Consider the following 22,348-nt stretch of genomic DNA (forward strand, 5'->3'; position numbering starts at 1 on the left):
TAACATTAAGGCACATTGAGAAATTACCTCTGCTTAAGAATTTAATGCTGAATAACGAATTAAACGAACGAATTAAACAGGCCTATTTACATTTTGTCGAACTTTTAACTTGACATATGTTAATGCAACCTTCCTCCAGAAGTCTAAGCGAACGGAAGTCTTATGAAGGCTATTTGCAGTGTATTGAAACTTGTACATGTAGGTGGAGCAGAGCTCTGGGGTCAAGGAAACAAGCATGGCTGCCTTGTTCAGAGGATCTTGGAATTCGTTGCGACGGTGCAGTAAACATGTCCACTTGTCACTCGGTAATGTAGCTAATGCATTCATTATCATTGCTCGGAGAATATGTACGTCAAGAAATGTCGCGTAGATTTACAACTAAACAAATGTGTCAACCAGTTAGCCTTCAGGTAATTTTAGTTAGCAAGCATGCACGACAGCAATTTAATGGAAGTGTGTGAATCCTTATTGCATGATAGTCGTTGTAGGTGGACCTCAGCCACCTGCATCGCTGTACTCTTGTCACTGGCGCTGCTCAAATCGATTGCTACAATATTGCAAATGTTGCAAGTCAGTCACTGTAATTGTAGCGTTGGTAGGCTACAGATAGATGCGGCCACGAGTGACATTTGTGTTGCTATAAGTAAACTTGATTTGTGGTAACAGCTGAAGAGTGTGTTTTGCAGCATTTTCGTCCTTCATTATATTTATGTTATGTTTATGTTTGTTTGGCAGACGCTTCCCCCCCCCAAAACGATCAAAATGACCAATATGTCCAACAAATTATGCTTCATTTCCCCCACTTATCCTACGATTCCTTTGAGAGACCTTTTGCTGTAAGATGTTATTAACCCACTGAACTGTTACTCTCCTCAAACATACTATTGATTTATAAATTAGTTGGTCAACATGAAATGTTCTGGCTTTGTGTTATGTAAGTCTTGGATTTCTCTCTCACTTCCAGTGTTTCTGTGTTTGTGCAGATTTCTCCAGGTCCATGGCCTCCAAGACTCCAGTGGGCTTCATTGGATTAGGGAACATGGGAACACCAATGGCCAGAAATCTACTAAAGAATGGCTATCCAGTCATTGCCACCGATAATTTCCCTGAGTCTTGCAAAGAACTGCAGGACCACGGTGCTCAGGTAACTGCTTTTTTGAGAGTGTAGCCTATTTATTTTCCTGTGTGGTACACATTTGTGAGCAGCAAGATGATGGAGTGCTTTAGAATCTTTTGTGGACAGTGTGGAAACAGCATTAAACCTAGAAGGATCTAGTTTAGTTTAGCTTTAAAATCAGCAAAATAGTAAAAAGATGCATCAACTGACCAAGTATAGTGTGAGCAGTATTTTGTGCACACCATGCAGAATCAAGGCACACTCTTCTACAGGTGCAATAGAAACCTTGAGAGAGTGATGGATTTGACAAGTCAACTAGGATTTGTGTCGAGTAAGCACAGGCAGTAAGCAAATTTCGCACCAGGGTCCGCACTCACACTGCATACTATCAAACTGTACCCAGGCATGGTTGTGCTCTACAATCTGTGCATAGGCGCGATTGTAAGCCCAACTGTACCATGTTCGAGTCCACCCCATAAGCGGACCCGGCACGGATAAATGTACCGTGCCTGGGTAGTACGGTACGGAGCGATCACACTGGTCAAACGAACCGGACTTTGGGGTTTAGTGATAAATTAACACATTAATATCAATGGCAGGGCTAAAGTAGTACTTATAGGAAGTAAATTGCGGCACCCTCGGACCAGTCCTTCAGGTCTAAGGACTATGACCAAGTGAACGACTGGTCATCATCTTGTGAATTGTAGTAGGGTCTGATCCTTTTTGGTGTAGTCAAAGCTGGTTACAATACAGTTTCCAGGACGGAGTGTCCTATTGTGCATTAATTAACATTCCCAGGGGCACCATGAGCAGCTGTGGGCCACATGTCACACCATGTTGTACGCGCTGGTCTGAGTATTGGGAGCAGGGAAGAGGTTAATCGGACGCTTAGCTACAGCCTATCTGTGAAGATCCAGTTCTCTCTGGTTTCTTAACAAAAGCCAAACATATCTCCTCCAGCTCTGATAGATGTGGTGTCGTACATTTCTAGTGAATCCTTTATGGTCAAACAGCCATCGACCTTGCTTTTGCTCTAATGTGAAGTGAACTGTATTCACTTCTCAAGGCTCAGAAGTTTGGCTGGTTATGGTGTGTTGTGAAGACATCGTGCCAATGATGTGTTGTGAACTCGCTGCTGGAGCAAGGTTGGTGTCGTGAAGCCTTGCGCACGCGCATTTCCACCGAATAGGATGTCCGATGAGTGCCCAAAAAGCATTGCAATATGGCCGCCGAGTGGAGGGACTTGCCTAAAAGGACTTTGATTGAGCTAGTCAACCCTGAGAGCTGCCTGGTTTGAATCTTTTTAATTAGTCTAAAATTTCAGTTGTTCAGCTTTTGATGGTTGCCGCTTCGGGTCGAATCAGTGACTCATGCACGTCAGGTCAAAACCAGGCCATTTATTTCCGTGGGTTTATCACTAGGTGGCAGACTCGCCAGGTCTCGCTAGGTCACTTCCTGGAAATTTTCAAGGCAACCCTTCATATTTCATTAAAGACGCTATATCTCCATTTCTAGAAGAAAAAACAGGCCACTGTTTAGCTTGGGATTTCTCAGGAACAGAGGCATGTAGAAATAAATGTTTGTACCCACTGAGAGCTTAAAGTCTCACCTTTCAAATAAGCCATAGTATGTGTCTATAGGTATAACAGAATACACTGTCGCTCTACACAAATCGTCAACAATGATCTAGATTGCTGGCACTCTGGGCCAAAGCTTCCGAAAACAGTGTGCGGCATTTAAAGTGTTAACCATGAAGGTAGAATTATACATTATATATAAATGTGTAGAGTCTCTTTCAAATTGTGACAGAATTGTTTTCTGTCTAAGCAGAAATAAATATTTAAGTAGATACCTTGTTTTACCTTGTCAGTATCACACCATATTCAAATGGTTTGCTGGCCTATATGGCGACCAAATTGTGTCACCAATCAGACGAGGTTGAGGTCACAAAGGAGAAGTCAGACTTCCATCAAAATAGGAAGTGAGGTATGGATTGAGTGGGAGAGAATCACCTGTCTTTTGTGAACGGCGTGTGTGTCTGAGGTGCCCTGTAGCTTACGAGAGTTAGCAGGCGTTTTGCCGTGGGTGATGTTGATGTGAAGAACAGTTGGATTACTGTTTGAAATTATTCTTATTGTACTTGTGGAATATCACAATAGAAACTGCTACAGCTAACCTTGGCTGCCTTCAGACACTTCACAAAGTCCTCTGTTAGTAAGGAAACCACCAAATTGTTTGATTTTTGTCTCCTTAAAGTTAGATGTTGTCTGCTTTTCTTACTTCTCTATGATGATAAACTAAATATATTTGGTGTGTGGACTAAACAAAGCATGCAAAGTGTCTAGGACCGCTACTGGATTAATCAATAAAATAATCGACAGATTAATTGACTATGAAAATAATTGTTAGTTGCAACCCTATCCATTCGAACTTTTTCCCCTCATATTTTTGTCCTTTATTATTTGCCCTGTCTTGAGTATTTCCTATATATAGAAACTTATTTCCAGGATCTAACTTGTTTTTAGATCCTGGACACCCCAGCAGATGTAGCTGATAAAGCAGACCGTATTATTACCATGCTGCCGTCCAGTCCTAATGTCATTGAGGTCTACACAGGCCCCAACGGAATCCTCAAGTAAGCTCACACACACACTCATCAATGCTACTGTGGCTTTGCTAGATTTTCTAATGAAGATAGTTGTCTGACAGGAGGAGATTTAATTCCTGACTCTGTGCGACCTCTCGTTTTGTGTTACCCCTCTGTGTGTGTGTGTGTGTGTGTGTGTGTGTGACTTCTCAGGCGAGTGAAGAAGGGGACGCTGCTGATTGACTCGAGCACCATCGACCCCTCTGTGTCCAAAGAGATGGCTGTAGCTGCAGAGAAGATGGGAGCCGTGTTCATGGATGCCCCAGTGTCTGGAGGTAAGGGGGCGTGAGCAACCAGTGAGCGACCAAACCTCTATGTGTACCAGCCGTACATGTTTCTGAATACTTATCTCATATAAGCTTAATACTTAAAAACGAAATACTTATCTCATATAAGTTTAATAATACTTAAAAACAAACTACTTATCTCATATAAGCTTAATACTTTAAAAAAAAAAACTACTCATATAAGCTTAATACTTAAAAACAAAATACTTATCTCATATAAACTTAATACTTGTGGATGACCACAGAGCTGAATTCAAGTATATTATAAGTATATATACTCTTTTGATCCCGTGAGGGAAATTTGGTCTCTGCATTTATTCCAATCCGTGAATTAGTGAAACACACACACAGCACACAGTGAACACACAGTGAGGTGAAGCACACACTAACCCGGAGCAGTGAGCTGCCTGCTACAGAGGGCTCGGGGAGCAGTGAGGGGTTAGGTCAGTGTTTCTCAAAGTGTGGTCCGGGGACCACTGGTGGTCCGTAAGCTGTCTCAAGTGGTCCGCGAGCAGATGTGGTAAAATATAATATAGATGAGTTGTTTGCAATATTGAACCAACTTGTATGTAAATCCAAAGAGTTCTGCAACAACACTGCCCATGTAAGCTACACCAATTTAAATAGTATGAATTGAATTCTCTGACACAATAAGCAAGGTGCAAAGACAATAGGCAAGGTGGTTCAGTGAGTAGGCCTATTGTGTAATACTGTATACTGTTGAAGTAGATCAACTGTTTTTTTTTTAGCTAGGTGGTCTGTGAGGGTTTTTTTATTGGTTAAGTGGTCCTTGGTCTGAAAAAGTTTGAGAAACACTGGGTTAGGTGCTTTGCTCAGGGGCACTTCAGCCGTGGATGTGGGCATAGAAGAGCAGTGCTCAATCACTTTCCCCGCCCACATGTTTCCTACTGGTCGGGGATCAAACAGGCAACCCTTCGGTTACAAGTCCGAAGCCCTAACCAGTAGGCCACGGCTGTAATAAATGCCATACTTACCCTGCCAAAACCCCAAATTAATTTAACTATTGCCAAGGTTAGGTACCATGCCTGTTCCCTTTTTACCTTCATTAGAAAAAGGCTCTTTGAGATGATTGGATGAGTTTCTAGAGAGAATTGTTATTTCATCAATATTAGGCAGGCATTAGGAAAATCCTGAGGAAATCCTCCTGTAGATTGGATGTGAGATGTCTCGGGTCTGCATGCAGGAATATGCATCTCTAGTTGTGAAGGATCAAGCATACTTATTGCATGTTATTGCTTTTTCCTACAGCAAGAGGGCAGTGTTGTAGCACAGTAAAACATGACTGGGATAAGAAAAAAATTCCACAGAGGAGACCTCTTATTGCCACCACGATATTGCCACTGTCCATCCATATCAACTTCTAGACTGGAAGGTGATTATAAATATTGGAGGAGGAACGTTTCAGAGATTAAAAGAGGCAGCAATGTATTATACAATAAGGACAGGTAGAGATTAATTTAATATATAAGAAGCAGTTGAAAAAACATTTTTTAGAAGTGTCTATCGGCTCCCACACACAGCTGCGTTCCGTCAACGCATTCCAGTGGGTGTTCCCGACGGTAGCTATGCAAATGACTTGAAGTATAACCGTCTTTTGATTGGTTGTTGCTGTCAGTCGATTGGCTTGATTGGCCGGTGCCATCTCTCGGTGCAGCAACAGCTGAACTTCTCAACGCCGAAGCGGCGGAGAAATGGGCGGCGACGGACCCACAATTCAGTTCGCAACGGACGTGACGTGAGCCCATGTAAAGTGAATGGGATGCGTCTCCAGCAACGCAACGCACGCAGCTGTGTGTAGGAGCCGTATCTCCATGATTTCCTTCACTTATTGGCCAGATTCTTCAATTTACCAACTCTGTCATTATTTGTATTCTCAATTGTGACATTTCATCTGTGTTATCAAACCTTAATTGAATGTCCTTGGATTTCTTTGCACAGTGAAATTTTTGTTATCAGCGTTATACAAATTGTTTACAACCACCTCATATCTGATCAGAGCGTTATTGATTCTGAATTGCAACCATGATGTGATCTATGCTTAAAGTTTTTACTATGGCTGCCAAATTGAAATCACGGTATTTCCTTATCAAATATTATTGTTTGGGGGCAGCCGCAGCATAGCACAGCGGTGGTGTTGACGTCTAGTACACATACTGGCCTGAGGTCACTTCCTGAATCCACAGCCTATCTATCTCCCACTCATTTCCTGTCCGTTCTTCACTGTCCTATCCATTAAAGGCTACCCCCACCCAAAAACAAACAAACAAAAAAAAACAATTTAAATATCATATATGAAGAAGTGTGTACTTTATTCTACAAATGCACTTAATAGACACAGAGCAAATGAAGAGGACATAAAATTATGGTTTCAAATTTTGAATGAGTGACAGTTTATATTGTACTAGACTGTCACCATCACGGCCCCTATCTAATTACAATATCTAGATAGATATTTAAGGTAGGTTGTTATCCAAAATAGAACTTCCAGGAGGTGATTGGATTAGGTTGGAGTAACTGTATCAATTATTTTGTGTCAGGAGAGAGGGAGTATAATCGCCTCCTAAGAAAATGAATCATTACTAAGAATGCTTACTACAGCATAGAAATGCGCGCACACACACACACGCACGCACACTTACTCTCACATACACACAGATTGTGTTTACAAACTGGCGTCTTTAGGGCTGATGGGCTGCCATCTGAGACTTGAGCTCATAAAGACTTTATTAGTGTGTGTAGCATGTAGTCCCTTTAATCCTTCTTTACAACCCTGAGAAAGATTATCTGTCCTTATATACACACACACACTCTCAACCTCTGGTACTCCAGACTGACTCATTGTCTCACTCGTAACTTACTTATGAGGAAGAGATATTTATGTGGCATCAGAGTGGAGTTAAAACTGCTGAGCACGTACCTCAGACATTAGTTTTGGAAATGAGAAGGGTCTCACTGGTGTTGAGATAGAAATGTTGTGAGGATGGGACCTAGAGAATTACTAGCCAGCAAATCAGCCAATATGTTGGCTGAGTAACTACTTGTCACGTTAAACAGAGGTCACTTCATTGTGGCACATTTGGGGTCAAATGTTGGTACTGAAGGCGCAGTACAACATTATTGATGGGCTTATGGCTGTGCCTTGATTGAAATTGAGAGAGAGAGACCAGATGATGCAGAGGAGAAAGAGAAAGGAAAAAGAAGTTAAAAGACCAACTTGTAGTGATTATACATACAGGTATGCACACCACCGACCACATCTTGTCACCTCTGCAACAGTTGTGATGTAACTTACTAAAAATGACAGTACCTTGTCATTCGTTTTACTTTGGGGGCTATTATGTGGTTGTGCAGGGCTCCCTGACATGGCACTGCAGGGATTACAATTTGAGACTCTCTGGGAGGCGACGTAGATGTTTTTAGTCTGGCCAGACAGTTTTTTTTTTTTTTTTTTGTCATTTTGTGAGTGTGATGTCATTATTTTGTTTTTAAATCCACTTCATTTGGCCTTTTGATATAATTTTATATTTTATTTTCTGGGTTTGGTGTGCCACCTCCAGTGCGTCAGTAAGGTTTGGCTGAGGAGCCAAGAGCCTCTCAAATAATGCCCTCGTGAAACGACACACACGGTCATCTGTCCTGTAAATGATTTGTAATAAACCCAGTCACACAAACCTCAAAATCTGCTGTCGCTCCTGTGGACCACAACAAACTACGACTGACGTCACAAACACTCACACATGCACATATTTGTGCATGTGCACACACACACACACTTCACACACACTTAGAGAGGGTGTGTGCAGAGCCTAAGAAGTCTCCCACACGTTAACAATAATAACACACTCCAGTGCTGCTGCGTTAAGAGTAGCATTATGCTCACACGCTCTCTCTAATGCATTTAGTTTATAGTTGCTTTGAATAGCTGTAATTGCAATTCCTCCCCCTTCTGTGTGTGTGTGTGTGTGTGTGTGTGTTTGTCTGTCTGTGTCTGCATGTTTTCACACCCTTAATGTCCTTTAATGAAATTGCATATATATATATATATATATATATATATATATATATACATGCACATACAGTGGGTCCAATACTGTGCTAACTGTGTTTATGTGATCAGCAAAATGCAGTGTAGATGAATGGCTTTAAATGATGGGAAATGGCATGTTTTAATAAGGTATGAGTTGAAAACCGCTGAAATGATCCCTAAACACCGAGCTGAGAATGGGCTCTCATTCTCCCCCTCCCAGTCCTTGTAAAGCACACCACAGACATAGCATGGGTTCAAGTCAGTGCATTAACACCAAACCCAGTTTTACCACATATAAAAGAATCGATTGCAATTGCATATCAAGTGAAATTTTGACAATAGGAATCTAACATACTAGTTATAGTATTATGCAGCAAAAAAGCTCAGTTAGCTGGTGAGCATTGCTAATGTTTTTATTGGAAGTTGATATCCGCAGGTAAATCTACAGTGAATGTGGTCTAGCCTTTTTAATGCTATTTTCCAGTGAAGTGTTTGAATTTGAATATAAATCAAATTTGCATTATGCATTTAACAGTTGGCTTTAGTTTAACACTGATTACTAGGACTAGGCCATTTTGCAGGCCCTGGGAAAGCACATGTGCATGAAGATTTTGATGGAAGAACAAATGATTACTGTGCAGATGAGGGGTGTTAGGACAGCTAAGTATGCAGGTGTTGGGTTAGTTAACACACCTCTGAATGACAGTGACTGGATCAAGGGGATAGAACACCATAGAGGAGAGGAAGTGAGGATGATGAAGCTGCTATCTATCTATGGTTTCATTTCTTTCATCATTTTCTTGTATCTTTTACATGTGTGAGAAAATCGGGAGTGCATGTTATGTTAATCTATGCATCATGTTGTTTGTTTGTGTGAGAGAGTATGTGTGAGAGAATGTAAACGTGTGTGTGTGTGTGTGTGTGTGTGCGGGTGTGGTCGCTCATAAAATGTGGTACTCAGATGAAGGCTGTTTTTAACTTGACTTTGGTACATTAGTGCCATTGGCAGGCAGTTTTAATGTGTGGTGGTGACACTGGCTTTTACAGACTGTGTGATTTTGTTTTTTTCTTCTGAATTGAAAATCTGGATTTTTTTAATGCATTTGAGAAAATATCTTGTATTTCACTCACGATATTCAAAGTTGTAATTACGAGACCGCATTTGACATGGTCTCATTTAACTGTAAAGACACATTAACACACACACACACACTCACACATAGGGCTGCGCAAATTGGGGAAAATATTTAATGGTGATTTTTCTGACAGAGATTGCAATTTGATTTGCAAAATAATAATTGAAGATTAAGCTTTAGTTCAGATTAACCATTGGGGCAGAGTTGCAAGCTGCTCAATTAATTTGCTATTAGCTAATCGCATTTGTTCAAATTGTGATTAAAAATCGATTAACTGTTCAGTCCCCCCACACACACACACACACACATACTGTAAATACACACATAGACACACACACAGGCATATATACCACATGTATGCACTTAGACATTGTTCCCAGAGATGCTTTCCAACCCAGCGCTATTAACATGAGTGTGAGAAAAGACTGCCTGCCATAGTGTGTGTGTGTGTGTGTGTGTGTGTGTGTGTGTGTGTAGGACTGAAAGAAATCGGGAGTTCTCTCCTTCATAGAATTTTTGTCTGGAGTAAAAGGTTCACTTGGTTTGGTGGGAGCCAGAAGTCCCTTGCCTACTTTTTGTTTATTTCATTGTTTTTACTGCTTCCCTCCAATGAAACTTTTCCTCAATGATCTGAAATCTTTTTGATTTCCTCTATAAGATCTCTTTTTTTTAATAGAGCTTTAATAGAGCACAAACCTAATCACAGATTAATATTCCCTTAACCACCTTTGATGGCAGCATTTAATGAATCAGTACAGATGATATGGGAGCTGTTCATCAATGCTGGGGTTCCATGTGCGAACACATGTACTGGAGTAGCAGAACGCAAACCCAGGGGCTTGTTTTGTTGATGTTATTTACTGGTAATGAAAGTTGTCTGATCCCTCAGAGTAATGAAGTAGTTTCTCTGTAGCCTGCGTCATTCAGCATGGGAAAGTCGTGTGTGTCTATGTGTGTGTGCGCGAACGTCATTTAATTTAACTCGACCACTAATAAAGTCTTGCAGCCATTTAAACTGAAGTCGTAACTACAGCTTCTGAGAGTCAGAGCTGGCACCTGCCACACACTCGCACTCACACATACACACACGCTCACTACTTACCCGTGCTCACAGTTCCCCTCAGTTACTTACAATGGAGTTTGCTTTCTTTCTGTCTATCTCTCTCTGTGCCTTTCTTTCTGTCTGTCTCTCTTTGTGCCTTTCTTTCTGTCTATCTATCTCTCTCTGTGCCTTTCTTTCTGTCTATCTATCTCTCTCTGTGCCTTTCTTTCTGTCTATCTATCTCTCTGTGCCTTTCTTTCTGTCTATCTATCTCTCTGTGCCTTTCTTTCTGTCTATCTATCTCTCTGTGCCTTTCTTTCTGTCTATCTATCTCTCTCTGTGCCTTTCTTTCTGTCTATCTATCTCTCTGTGCCTTTCTTTCTGTCTATCTATCTCTCTCTGTGCCTTTCTTTCTTTCTGTCTATCTCTTTGTCTTTCTGTCTCTCTGCTTCTCTTCATTTCTGTCTGCGTCAGAATCATTAAGGGTGGCTAATATAAATATTGTGAAAACAGTGTGTCTGTGCTCGTAAGTGGAACATCTGCTTGTGTGTGTGTGTAACCATTTGGATGAAGTGCTTAGTGATCTGATGGCTAAATGGAGGTCTTCTTCTTCTTCTGACACTTAATTATTTTCTCAATTTCAGACAACTCCCTCTTTTTAAGACCTCAGGGACTGGTTTCTGGTTCGACATGACACGCTGTAACATGATTGGCTATGCTTGTTCTCCACTGAACGTGTCGCTTAATTGAACATGATAAAGTGTTGAGTTAATTACCCTTTACTGTTGTCAATCAAGCCTCAGGGGGCGTGTTTGAGAGGGAGGGGTCCGCCTAAGGCACAGCTGTCGTCCTTGTTGAGTGAGTTTACATGGTGTGTGTGTGTGTGTGTGTGAATGTGTGTGTGTGTGTGTGTGTGTGTGTGAGCGAGCACAATGGCAAAGTTGTCCCTTGGGAGCTGTGTGAAGGATGGACAATTAGCTTTTTAACACAGACCCCACTGATGTCCCTGTTACGCCAATAAAAACACACACAGACACAACTGAGGTTAATCGTAACTGTATTACTTGCACTTTCTGTTTTTGCTCTGGTGTTGAACAATGGGTTTGCTTAACTGTTACAAGGAGAAATGAAAATGCAAGGTTGACCTCTGGAACTAAACTAAATGTTCAGCTTGGGGCCCTGTGGCAAAGAGGGAACGATTCCTAAAGTATTCATGGCCTATAACGTTTTTCAGTGATTACTTTTGTGTTTGTTTGCTTGTGTGTTTGAGGTGTTGGTGCGGCCAGTCTGGCAAAGCTGACCTTTATGGTGGGCGGCGTGGAGGAAGAGTACAACGCTGCTCAGGAGCTGCTCACCTGTATGGGAGCTAATGTAGTTTACTGCGGCCAAGTTGGAGCTGGACAGGTATATGTGCACACACACACTCACACACACACACACACACACACACACACACTCACACTCACACTCACACTCACACACACTGTACACCAAACAGACACAAAACAATGTTGCTTAGTAGTAATTGATATCATGTATCTGGAGCAAATAATCAGGTTTTAGATGTTTTTTTTAAAAAGACAAGATGTTCTTAATGACGAGACTAAATTTAAAAAGATGTACAATCATCAGATGTTACTTTTTAGTGCTAGTTGTGTTGAGCGATATTTTGTGTAAATACTGTTATGCACAGTCACCATAACCATACTGACTATCTGACATTCTATTCTCACAGTGTTTGTTGAAATAGTATAATAAAGTGCTGTCTGCCATATTTCGTTGTTTTGTGCATAACAGACACACACAGACTTACTTCACACACTCTTTTCACATATGAGCCACATCTTCCTTAGGAATACACTCAGCGATTGCGCAGGAAGTCGCGTTTGTTTGTGTTTATGTTTATATTTGACTTTATTAGCAGACACTTTTTATCCAAAACAACGCACATTCTATTTTAACCAAGGATCAAACCAAACACACCAGAGAGGTAGCTCATCCTCCCTTCAGTCATTCCCAGAGAAACTCCACGCAAGGTTTTATTTTTGTTTGGGGGGACAGGCTGCCTCCACTTTGTTGGGCTGCTGGGTGGACTCACAGAATGGCCAGCTAGTGGTTGTGGTCGTGAGGAGATGATTGCTGAATGTGACAGAAAATGTTATGGGCTTGTAATTGCGTACCATCGCTGACTTCATCTTTAATCTACAAGTGATTCTATTAAATTTCTTTATTGATGTTTAGATAAGTAAACTTCAGTGATCAACAAACAATTCACATCAACGTTGATGCAACACAAACATGAATGTAATTCAGTAATTCAGTATTTGGTTTGGTTTAGGAGTAAATTGTGTTTCTTAAATGTATTTTTGGCATAATAGAAAAAAAGAGATTTCTAATATTTTGTGTTGTCTAACATACTTGCATTATGTCTATTTCAGGCAGCTAAACTGTGTAATAATATGCTGCTGGCCATCGGAATGATTGGAACAGCAGAGACTATGAACCTTGGAATCAGGTACTTAAACATGATGGATATGTATTAGGAAAAAGATTATGATGAGGAATCTTTCCCCCTTTCCCCAGAAACACACACACACACACACACACACACACACACACACACACACAAACAATCCCACTGCACTAAAACAGTGGTATAGCTGCATCTCCCATGCTGTAGGCCAGTCCATTTTGTAGCAGGCTATTCTGTTCCATGTATGTCGCTGACTGCCGGCCAGATGCAGTCAGTTGTTCTAACTAGCTGCTGTTGGGCGTACGTGCGTCCGTCTGCCTTGTTCTCTTGTTCTCCCTGCTGTTCCGTTTCCTCTCTGTTTTGTTTTATGATGGACGTGGGGAGAAGGTGGGGGCATAGACACCAAATCAAACCCCTGCCCCCACACACCCCCTACACTCACACACTCTCACACACGCACACACGCACAACCAAGCTTCTCTCTACTCTCTACATTTCTCCCTCCTACTTTGTCACTCTCTCCTACACATATATACACACACACACTATGTCTGATGTTTGTGTAGATAATTGAACTTTTGTAATCATGCACTTTGTTGCCTCTTTAAAAAGTATTAGCATTGGATGTGTGTGTGGCATTGGTGAGGCCTTATTGAAAAGCGACCGCACGAGTTAATAACTCTGGCAGCACCTGCTCCTCTTTCCCCATCTTGTTAGCATGTGGAGTAAGTTATCCTTTAAACAGCTGAGTGCAGCGTCTCTCCGCCTCTCTCTCCTCTCCTCCCATCCTCCCATCCCATCCCATCCCCCTCTCCCTCTCTCCCTGCCTGCTCGCTGAGAGGAGAGTGATTTGTGATCTGTCTTTCAGCTGGGTTGATGGCGAGCCCTCACAGCCACTGACCCAGAACCAAAGGGGGGTGTTGAACATATGTCACTGGCGCGCTCTCTCTCTACCTCTCTCTCTCTCTTTTTTAACACACACACACACACACACACACACACACACACAGAGTTAGAGATAGAAGTGGAAGACAATGTGTTTAATTCTCTTTCATTCTTTTTACAATGTGCAAAAAATGAAAGCAGGTCTACAGAAAGAGGGGAAAGAGTGTGAATATATCAGGCTGTATTTGAAAATCAAGAGTGAAATAACACCCAAGGTATTTTTAAAATATCCATATGTGATTGAGACTAAGACTACATATAGATATGCAAGTATATCTCTGTATGAAAGGACCCGTAGCAGAACTAGGATTATGATGGAACATAGATCAGTGAATATGAGACCGCATTCACTGCAAAGTTATACACACATCATAGCATCATGGAATGTCTGGTTATTAAATAGGTTTCTGTCTGGTAAGAAACCCATTCACTTCACGTTATTCCTAAATTCGTCATTAAATAACAAGGCGATGACAAAGATATTGGAAAAAATGGTCTTTACCGCACATCCCTTTCAGACACCGCTGCAGACACTGGGACTGCCAGTCAAACGCATTTGTGTAACAGAAGTGGTCTCAACGGACTTGTGACAAAGGAGCTTAATAACCAAACAAATGGATTGGTTATGGTTATGTTTGGATTGGTTATGGTTATGTGTGTTGGTATTTCTTTTGATGCTGGAAGGTCATTAATGCATCATGGTTTATTTTTGCTGAAAACCACAATGAGGGCAGTCTGTTGCATTTTTCTCTGTGTCACTAAGTCGTCTGGCGGAAAAATGTTTTTGCCTTGAGTTTTAGATACTCAAAGTTGGTTTGTGTGGTCGTGGGCAATTCAACACAATACGGTCTCATCCATAATGCCAACACAATGCCATGGTATGGTATGATGTGAATGATGATTACTTGACATTTGAGCATTCACTCTTCTTGGATGTAGAACTTTTCACATAATCATTTGCATGATACGAATACCATGGCATTTAGTTGGCATTATGGACTTGTCAGTTTTGCGTGGAATTGCCCTCTTACAAATCTCAAATCAAATACATTTTCTACAATAATAACACAATTTTGATGCCGAAGAAAAAAAAAAAAAAGATGTGTAATTCCTCAAAAGGACGATACAGAAAAGTGGTACTGAAGTGGGCTATGTAGTGTGACTGACCAGGAGTGCTGTGGCCTCTAGGTTGGGTCTGGACCCGAAGCTGCTGGCCCAGATCCTGAACATGAGCTCCGGGCGTTGCTGGTCAAGCGACAGCTACAACCCTGTCCCAGGCGTCATGGAGGGCGTCCCCTCAGCCAACAACTACCAGGGAGGCTACGGCACCACACTCATGGCGAAGGCAAGGATCCCCACGCTGTCTGTCGTCAGCTCCGCTGGAACTCTCATTCTCTCTTCTAGCCTCCCCTCTTTCTTTCTCTTTTTCCTTGTCTCATCCTCTTTTCTCTGCATTGAAGTTTTAATTTGTGTGCGTTTAGCATGCTCTGAATTATGAGGCTGAATAGTAACATATTCTCTCTCTCTCTCTCTGTCTCTCTCAGGACCTGGGGTTGGCCCAGTCGACAGCCACAAATACACGCACGTCGGTTCCTCTGGGTTCCCTGGCCCATCAGATCTACCGGATTATGTGCGCGCGGGGCTACGCCAATAAGGACTTCTCCTCCGTTTTCCAGTTCCTTCGTGAGGAAGAGGGACAGTAGACGTCCCGCCTCCCCCACCTGTCACCACAGACTGTGACGCTTGCTGTTGTTTCCATCGATGTTAGTTTTCTTTAAATGTGCAATATCAGTCTGCGCAGAATTCTCCCTGTTTGAATTTTAATTGGAGTTGTTAGTCTGTGAGAGCCATTTTGATCTGGTCTTTTTGGAGATGATTACAATGACCGAAACTGCTGACGACGAAAAAAACGTTCTGACAATGTTGACGATGCTGGTTTTGTCATGACTGTGATGTTAGTCATGCCTTGTGTCAAGACATCCCTGCCAAGTGTACAGTTCTGTCCCCTGCACTCCTGTTTACAGTCTCCTGCGGTGTCCCCTGGGTCCCTGGATGAGACCCTCCACCTTACCACTGATGTCAACAATTAAGGACCAAAACACAACTGCTCGTTCCTTTTTCACACAGACATTCTCATGTTCCTTTTTTTTCGGGGGGGGAGTAGGTGAAAGAGTCCCGATAGGCCTCCCCCCTGCTATTGTTGGATGCTCACAATGAAAACAATAAGCCATTTTATCTCTGAATGACTGAAGCTATTCAGGCCAACAGGCATCCGTTGAGTGATACCTCAACCTATAACTGTTTCTCTAAAGGAACTTCACTGTACCTTGTGGTACCGGTATACCTCAGTACGATATCCTGTGTAGTGTTATGCTCTCTGGCCATTCTCTTCTCCCCCTCTCCTTCTCCACACCTCTGCATGCTTGTATATATTTACACAGGCACATTAACCTTCAACCGCCATTTTGTCGGTATGCATGTACATATGTATAGTTTGTTGATTTACTGTAAGATTCTCGGCTTAGTCATTTGTAAACCAGTTTGGCTGTGAACTGGTTTTCACTAGATACAAGTTTTATTAAAACATCATGCTGAACATGGCATATATCCACACAGGGCTGGAATAAAGACAAAATGTGACCAACACTTTAACAGTGTGTGGAGTGTGTGGCAAGTGAACTCTATTACAACATTTGTTCACATGAGCTGTGTGTGTGTGTGTGTGTGTGTGTGTGTGTTCGTACTTTTGTGTGTGGTAGTCTGTAACTTCATTCCTGTTTTATTTCCGTCAGTGCACAGATTGGGTTGCATTATGTGTGTGAATATGCAGACTTGTCCTTTCTTCACCCTCTTGGCGTATATGTGGGTGTACATGGGTAGCCGTACAGTTCCTACGTCTGTGGTTAGCTTCTTTTCCATTGTTTTCCCTCTGACCCAGACACTCATATATCACACACACGTGACACACACACGTGACACACCCTGCACACATTAACCACCAGTCCAGCATCACAGAGGAGGAAAAAGAGCCACTAATTACCAAATGATGCTCTTATTTCCATCATCTCCATGAAACTGCTCTATCCCAGCCTCCCCCTCAGACTCCCTAATTACCAAATGATGCTCTTATTTCCATCATCTCCATGAAACGGCTCTATCCCAGCCTCCCCCTCAGACTCCCTGCACACACACACACACACACACCAGACACGGCAGACAGACGCGTGTGCGCGCGCACACACACACACAAATGTGTGCAGACCAAACAGAGTCTAATTAGTGTTCATTAAATGGCATTTTATTTGTTGGTTAAATTCAGACATTTAATTTTACGAATGCAGCTCGTTATGGGAAGTAATTTTGGCGGGTTATTGTCAGTGGTATATGGTGTGCGTCTGTGTGTGTGCTGGTAATCATGCATCAGCTGAGTTACTAGTCTGAAACTTGGAAGTTGTTATCATTAACTGTTTTCTCATGGCATTGGCTTAAGCAGGTTTCAAGGCATAAATACAGTAATGAGAATTAGATCACGTTGCAACAATAGTAAAGAGATAATGATTCCATTCTTGTGAATTTGGAGGTCATCTGTACACTCAGATGGGTGTGTTTGTTGCTTTGTATCTTCTCTGTGTGTGTGTGTGTGTGTGTGTTCTGTCTGTTTTGTCTGTGTGTCTTTGTCCAGTCTGACCTCGGTGATGGCCGCAGGCGTTGACTGGTGGCTTCTGTGCCTGTGATTCATATTGGGGTTTAATTTAGGCAGAGTTTACGAGGGGCCGCCTAGAGGAGTGGTTTCTCATTAACATGACTTGAAAGGGAGAAAGACCCGCACTGACGTCTGTGCACAGTGTGCCAGTTGACAAACACACACGAGGGCACAGACACATTTGCCTTAGCTTTTGTCCACACTGACTTAACACACGTCTTGACAATACTAAAGTTGTTTCCTGCTCTCACACACACATTGTGTGTTTACAACTCTACTATTAAAGCTATCATATGTTGTGTTGGGTCTGAGGAACTTTCCTGTTAACAGAGATAGACATTTTGGCAGTATGTCTAATCAGTACCTCTGAAACACTTATCAGTTGATAGTATACCCATTAGGCTTGTACTGCTAACTCTTACACTAATTTTCAAAGGTATTATCCTAGCTAGGTTTTTGTAGCAGTTACAGTATGTGGCAACCTAGAGAGGTTATGTCTGGAACATGCATTCTTGAGTCTGTAATATAAGTGTTATTCATGCGCATCATACAGTATATACATAGCGGATTTTACATACATACATGCATTTTATTTCATACCATAATGAAGTTAGGAGCCTTAAATATTTCACTACACTGTATTTTCTGCCTGAAACCTCAGGATGGTGAAACTGGGAATGCAGCGTGTGATAGATCTCTTGTGTTTCAGTTTTTGAAGTATGCACTCTCCCATGACATTGCCCACAATGAGAAAGAGCCCAAGAGAGAACTCCAAATAGACAATCATGATACCCATTCTCTCTCGTGTTCATAAAAATTCTTTAACAGTCTGTGTGTGAGAGAGATTAGCATGCCCTTTAGCCACCGTGTCTGCAGTTCTGGCTGGTTAAACCTGAAGATGAATTGTGTGAGATCAGAACAAATGTCTCAATTTGGCACACCACGTGACAGGCTCAGGAAAGTGTGTGTGCACTAAAGACATCTGACAACTGTTCTTTGGGAGGAAGGTTTTTACGGTATATTTTCTAAGGAAATAAATACAGTGAATTACAATGAATGTAATTTTGTAGTAGGCCACACTCTTATGAGCAGCAGTTTTCAGATGGAAGGGATCCGTGCATATGTCTAGGCCTCCAAACCGAACTCACGATTCCTCCCATTCTGTTCCTCTTTGGTATATCCTTGCATGGCTAGCTGCCATTGCTTTTCTTTGTCTCTCGTTTGTTCATTCAGTTGGACAGTTTCAGTCAATCTGAAAACAATGGCATCTTTAATCAGGTTGATGGAACTGTAGCAATTCTGAAGAGAAACAAAGATTATACTCACATAAACACTGCCCAGCATAGTATGAACTACAATTGGATGTCCGTATGGGCATCACAATCAAATCAATGATGGTAAACCACCTCCAGTTTCTTCAGGGAGGGAGAGGGGGTCCTTCCTGCCCATCCACTCACTGGATCTGTGCCCATCTGAGACGCCTCCCTATAGAGCCTGACAGGTCCGAGTAGCAACGTGCCATTATTGCTCTGTCCATTGTATCTCAAGTTTTGAGAATATATATGTGATATTGCTCTTGGGTGCTCCTTGTTGGTGCCCCCCAATCCCAATCCTCCCCCACCTTTCTTATGCAGCCCTTGCCACTTAATCTACTCTTCTACTGCACCCCCATAAATGCACAAATAGGCTGACACCAGACATAATTTCACTGCATTTCTTACTTCCAGTAACTATATGCATGTGACAATAAACTCCCTTGTATCCTTGTATCCTTGTATCCTTGTAGATAGATAGATAGATAGATACTTTATTGATCCCCAGGGGAAATTCAAGATATATGATACATATATTGTATATGATTTAGGAAAACCCACCCCCTGCAATTTTACCAACTTATGATTCTGATACCATCCTAGCAACATCTAAGATTTTGGGAGGATGGTATCCTGGATTTTGCTAGGAGAAAGTATCCAGAATGTTGCTAGAATGGTAACAGAATCTTACATTGGTGAAATTTCACCAGAGGGAGCAAAAATCAAGGATTTTTGAGTGCACCATGTGGTGGGTTTTCCTAGATAGCATCACATGAGCATCTTCAGATCATTCTATGCCATTTTTATGTGAATGTATGCTAGTCTCATTCCTGCCTAGAGATGATACGGAAGGAGAATGCATTGGATGGCACAGTATGTGTGTTAACTGATCAAGAAAATATACCAACAGACACACACCAAATCGCTCTAAAAGACTTATACTTTTGTCCGCCTATCACAGATTCTCCTTAGAATGAAGGTGACACATCTGTTGATTGCCTTTTAGAGAGGTACTGATGTCATTGTTGCAATGATAAAAACACAATAGTTACTACAGTATGGCAGGGATGGAATCTTAGAGAGACCCAGTGCATACTTAGAGCTTCTTGTATTTGTAAGTGTGTGTGTGTGTGTGTGCGTGTGTGTTTGTGTGTGTGTGTGTGTGTGTGCGTGTGTGTGTGTTTGTGTGTGTGTGTGTGTGTGTGTGTGTGTGTGTGTGTGTGTGTGTGTGGGGGGTTAGATATCTCATTCATCACCCCATCGCCCTGACAGATCGGAACAAGGAAGTCCTGTGGGAGCAGAGAATGGTGGAATATCATCCAGTTGGTGCAGTGCTGACAGGGAATGATGGGATAGCACATGGAATTATGGGAACACCATCTTCTAATCCAGTCCTCGCTCAAGAAGGTACAAGTCTGCACACACACACAAATGCACACATATACACACATTCTCTCTCTCAAACACACACATACGTATGTACATACTAAAAACATCAATGACCACCCCCAGAAATCAAACACACACACACACACACTTTATTGTTAACTTTTCTTCTTAACACACACATGACAAACACACAATGTTTAACACACACACACACACACACACACACACACACACAGAGTTCAGCAGAGCATTGGGCTGCAGCAAAAGGGTAAATATAGGTGTATTGGTGAGATTGGAACAGAAAAGGGCAAAAGTTTCCCTAGAGGCGGGCTGAAAAGCAAGACAGATCACATTTACCACTCACACCATCAGTCACACACACACACACACACACACACACAGAGCCAGCAGGATACTGGGAAATGCAACGTTAGTTTTGTGCATACAGTAAGTATGCACAGTGGCCGTGCCAAATTATCATCCATATTTGTGTCTCTGTGAAGTTGTCCTTTCTCATCTCTCATTTCATCTCATTTCATCTCATTTCAGTGTATTCTGTGTGCAGCAGTGTGTGTTTGCATATCAGTTTCAGTTACTAACTTGCATCTCTTGTAGGTTTCACTGGTGAATCTCTGTCCTTTAAAGTGCATTGATTGTGTCCAGGGGCAGATGGAGTAGACCCCTCACACTCACTATCTTCCCTGTACCTCCAGTTTTATTCATCCTAATCCTTAGCCTTCTTCCCCTCTCATCCTCACCCTCCTCCTTCATCCCCACATAGATCAATATTGATAATGAACTTTAAACTACCTGTCTTGAGTGTGTGGGAGAGGGATGGCTGGGAATGATGTAGAGAGATGGGGGGGTCTCCTTTTCTTTTCACACAAAGAATGAAGAGTTTGGCTCCAAAATGCTATATCCACCATTTTAATGAATTTTCATAAATATTTAATTTTTTTACATTTTGTTTTCCAAGTAATTTCAGTAGAACTGTAATTGGGTATTGATTTATCTTTACTCACTCAAAACAACACAACTGCAATTTAATTGATATTACCTGAATTACACAACTAAATAGCCTGACTTTTTAATATTTTTAAAAATGGAGATATAGCCTACCGTTTTGGAACCAAACACTTCGCTACGATACTGTGGCCATCCCTAATCAGAAATAGCTCTGGCACCTTTCAGCTGAATAAAATAATGCAAGTCAATGCTAAGTGCTTGTACAGTGTTTGCATGTATTTATGTGATTCTCTCGATGGTTGTTTCCCTGTACACATTAGCTATTACTCAGACAGCTCATGGCGAGAACAGGAGTTCTATTGACAATGCAATGATGGACGGAAATAAAACCAGTCCATATATATTACTGCCTGTCCCACTCTATTACAGTGTGAGAGAATATATAGTGTACTAGATCAAGAGGCGGTTAGCAGTAGAGTGTGTGTGTGATAAGTCATTCCACACATACCCACCCTCTGCAAAAGCTAGTTTCATGAATTCAGAGGAAAGTGTGATGTGAAGTGGTGTGTATATGTGCGTGCTTGTTTGTGTGTGCGGGTGTGTGTGTGTGTGTGTGTGTGTGCACTCTAAACCCAGATTTAGTTGTAATAAATATGTTAGGTGGTCACTACTAATGTTTGTGTGTTTTTTGAAAACTCTATGTCATAACTAAAAGAAATGAGTTGATTGTACTATTTAAGTGAAAAATACAGTGCACTGATCATGTTAAGCAGAGACAACGATAAATGTTATGTTTTTGCAAGGCAGAGGAGGGGTCTAAAAAAATTCTGCCCATCAACCGTTCCTCCTGCTTCTCAGTCCAGATGAATGACTCCATGCCTCCTGCTGCTGTGACAAATAGGCTACTACATCAAATGTTGGGTGAACTTTCTGATGAACTTGTTGAAAAATTAAAATTCTGATGAAATAACCGAAAATTATGTTCAGTTTGACCAATAGTTAGCTAAATGTTTGTTTACGTGATTAACTTACATTAACCTGAGAAAAGTAAGGTAACATTAGCTCCGTTGTTAGCATGCTAGTAGTCTTTCGGACAGTTAGCTCATGGTAGCTACCTTCCAATGGGTGTGTATGCCAGATTAGAGCAATATCACATATGTTTTCGTGTAAATATACTTGTCTTGGTGCTACTAAGTTTAATTCAGACTTTATCATTGAAATAGGTGTTTCTGTCTGTAGACAGTTTTAGCTAACCATAGCAGCACATGTTGGTTAGCTTTTG

At 41.7% G+C, this 22,348-nt stretch overlaps 1 protein-coding gene across 1 annotated transcript; it reads left to right on the forward strand.

Moving 5' to 3' along the window:
• Positions 1-147: 147 nt before the first annotated feature.
• hibadha (3-hydroxyisobutyrate dehydrogenase a) lies at positions 148-16,760 on the forward strand. The gene is made up of 8 exons (XM_048229381.1): positions 148-305; positions 984-1,144; positions 3,643-3,752; positions 3,918-4,039; positions 11,548-11,681; positions 12,716-12,792; positions 14,884-15,040; positions 15,240-16,760. Exons 1-8 carry the CDS (start codon positions 236-238, stop codon positions 15,396-15,398), a joined length of 990 nt encoding a protein of 329 aa, XP_048085338.1. The 5' UTR covers positions 148-235; the 3' UTR covers positions 15,399-16,760.
• The last annotated feature ends 5,588 nt before the right edge of the window (positions 16,761-22,348 follow it).

The sequence above is a fragment of the Alosa alosa genome, chromosome 20 (assembly GCF_017589495.1).
Source record: "Alosa alosa isolate M-15738 ecotype Scorff River chromosome 20, AALO_Geno_1.1, whole genome shotgun sequence".
Taxonomy (NCBI): Eukaryota; Metazoa; Chordata; class Actinopteri; order Clupeiformes; family Clupeidae; genus Alosa; species Alosa alosa.

Excerpts from the sequence above, each read along its gene's own strand:
- hibadha (XM_048229381.1), top strand. The coding sequence starts at position 236 with ATGGCTGCCTTGTTCAGAGGATCTTGGAATTCGTTGCGACGGTGCAGT. Across the intron at positions 306-983 it reads ACATGTCCACTTGTCACTCG|ATTTCTCCAGGTCCATGGCC; the intron begins GTAATGTAGCTA and ends GTGTTTGTGCAG. Across the intron at positions 3,753-3,917 it reads GGCCCCAACGGAATCCTCAA|GCGAGTGAAGAAGGGGACGC; the intron begins GTAAGCTCACAC and ends GTGACTTCTCAG.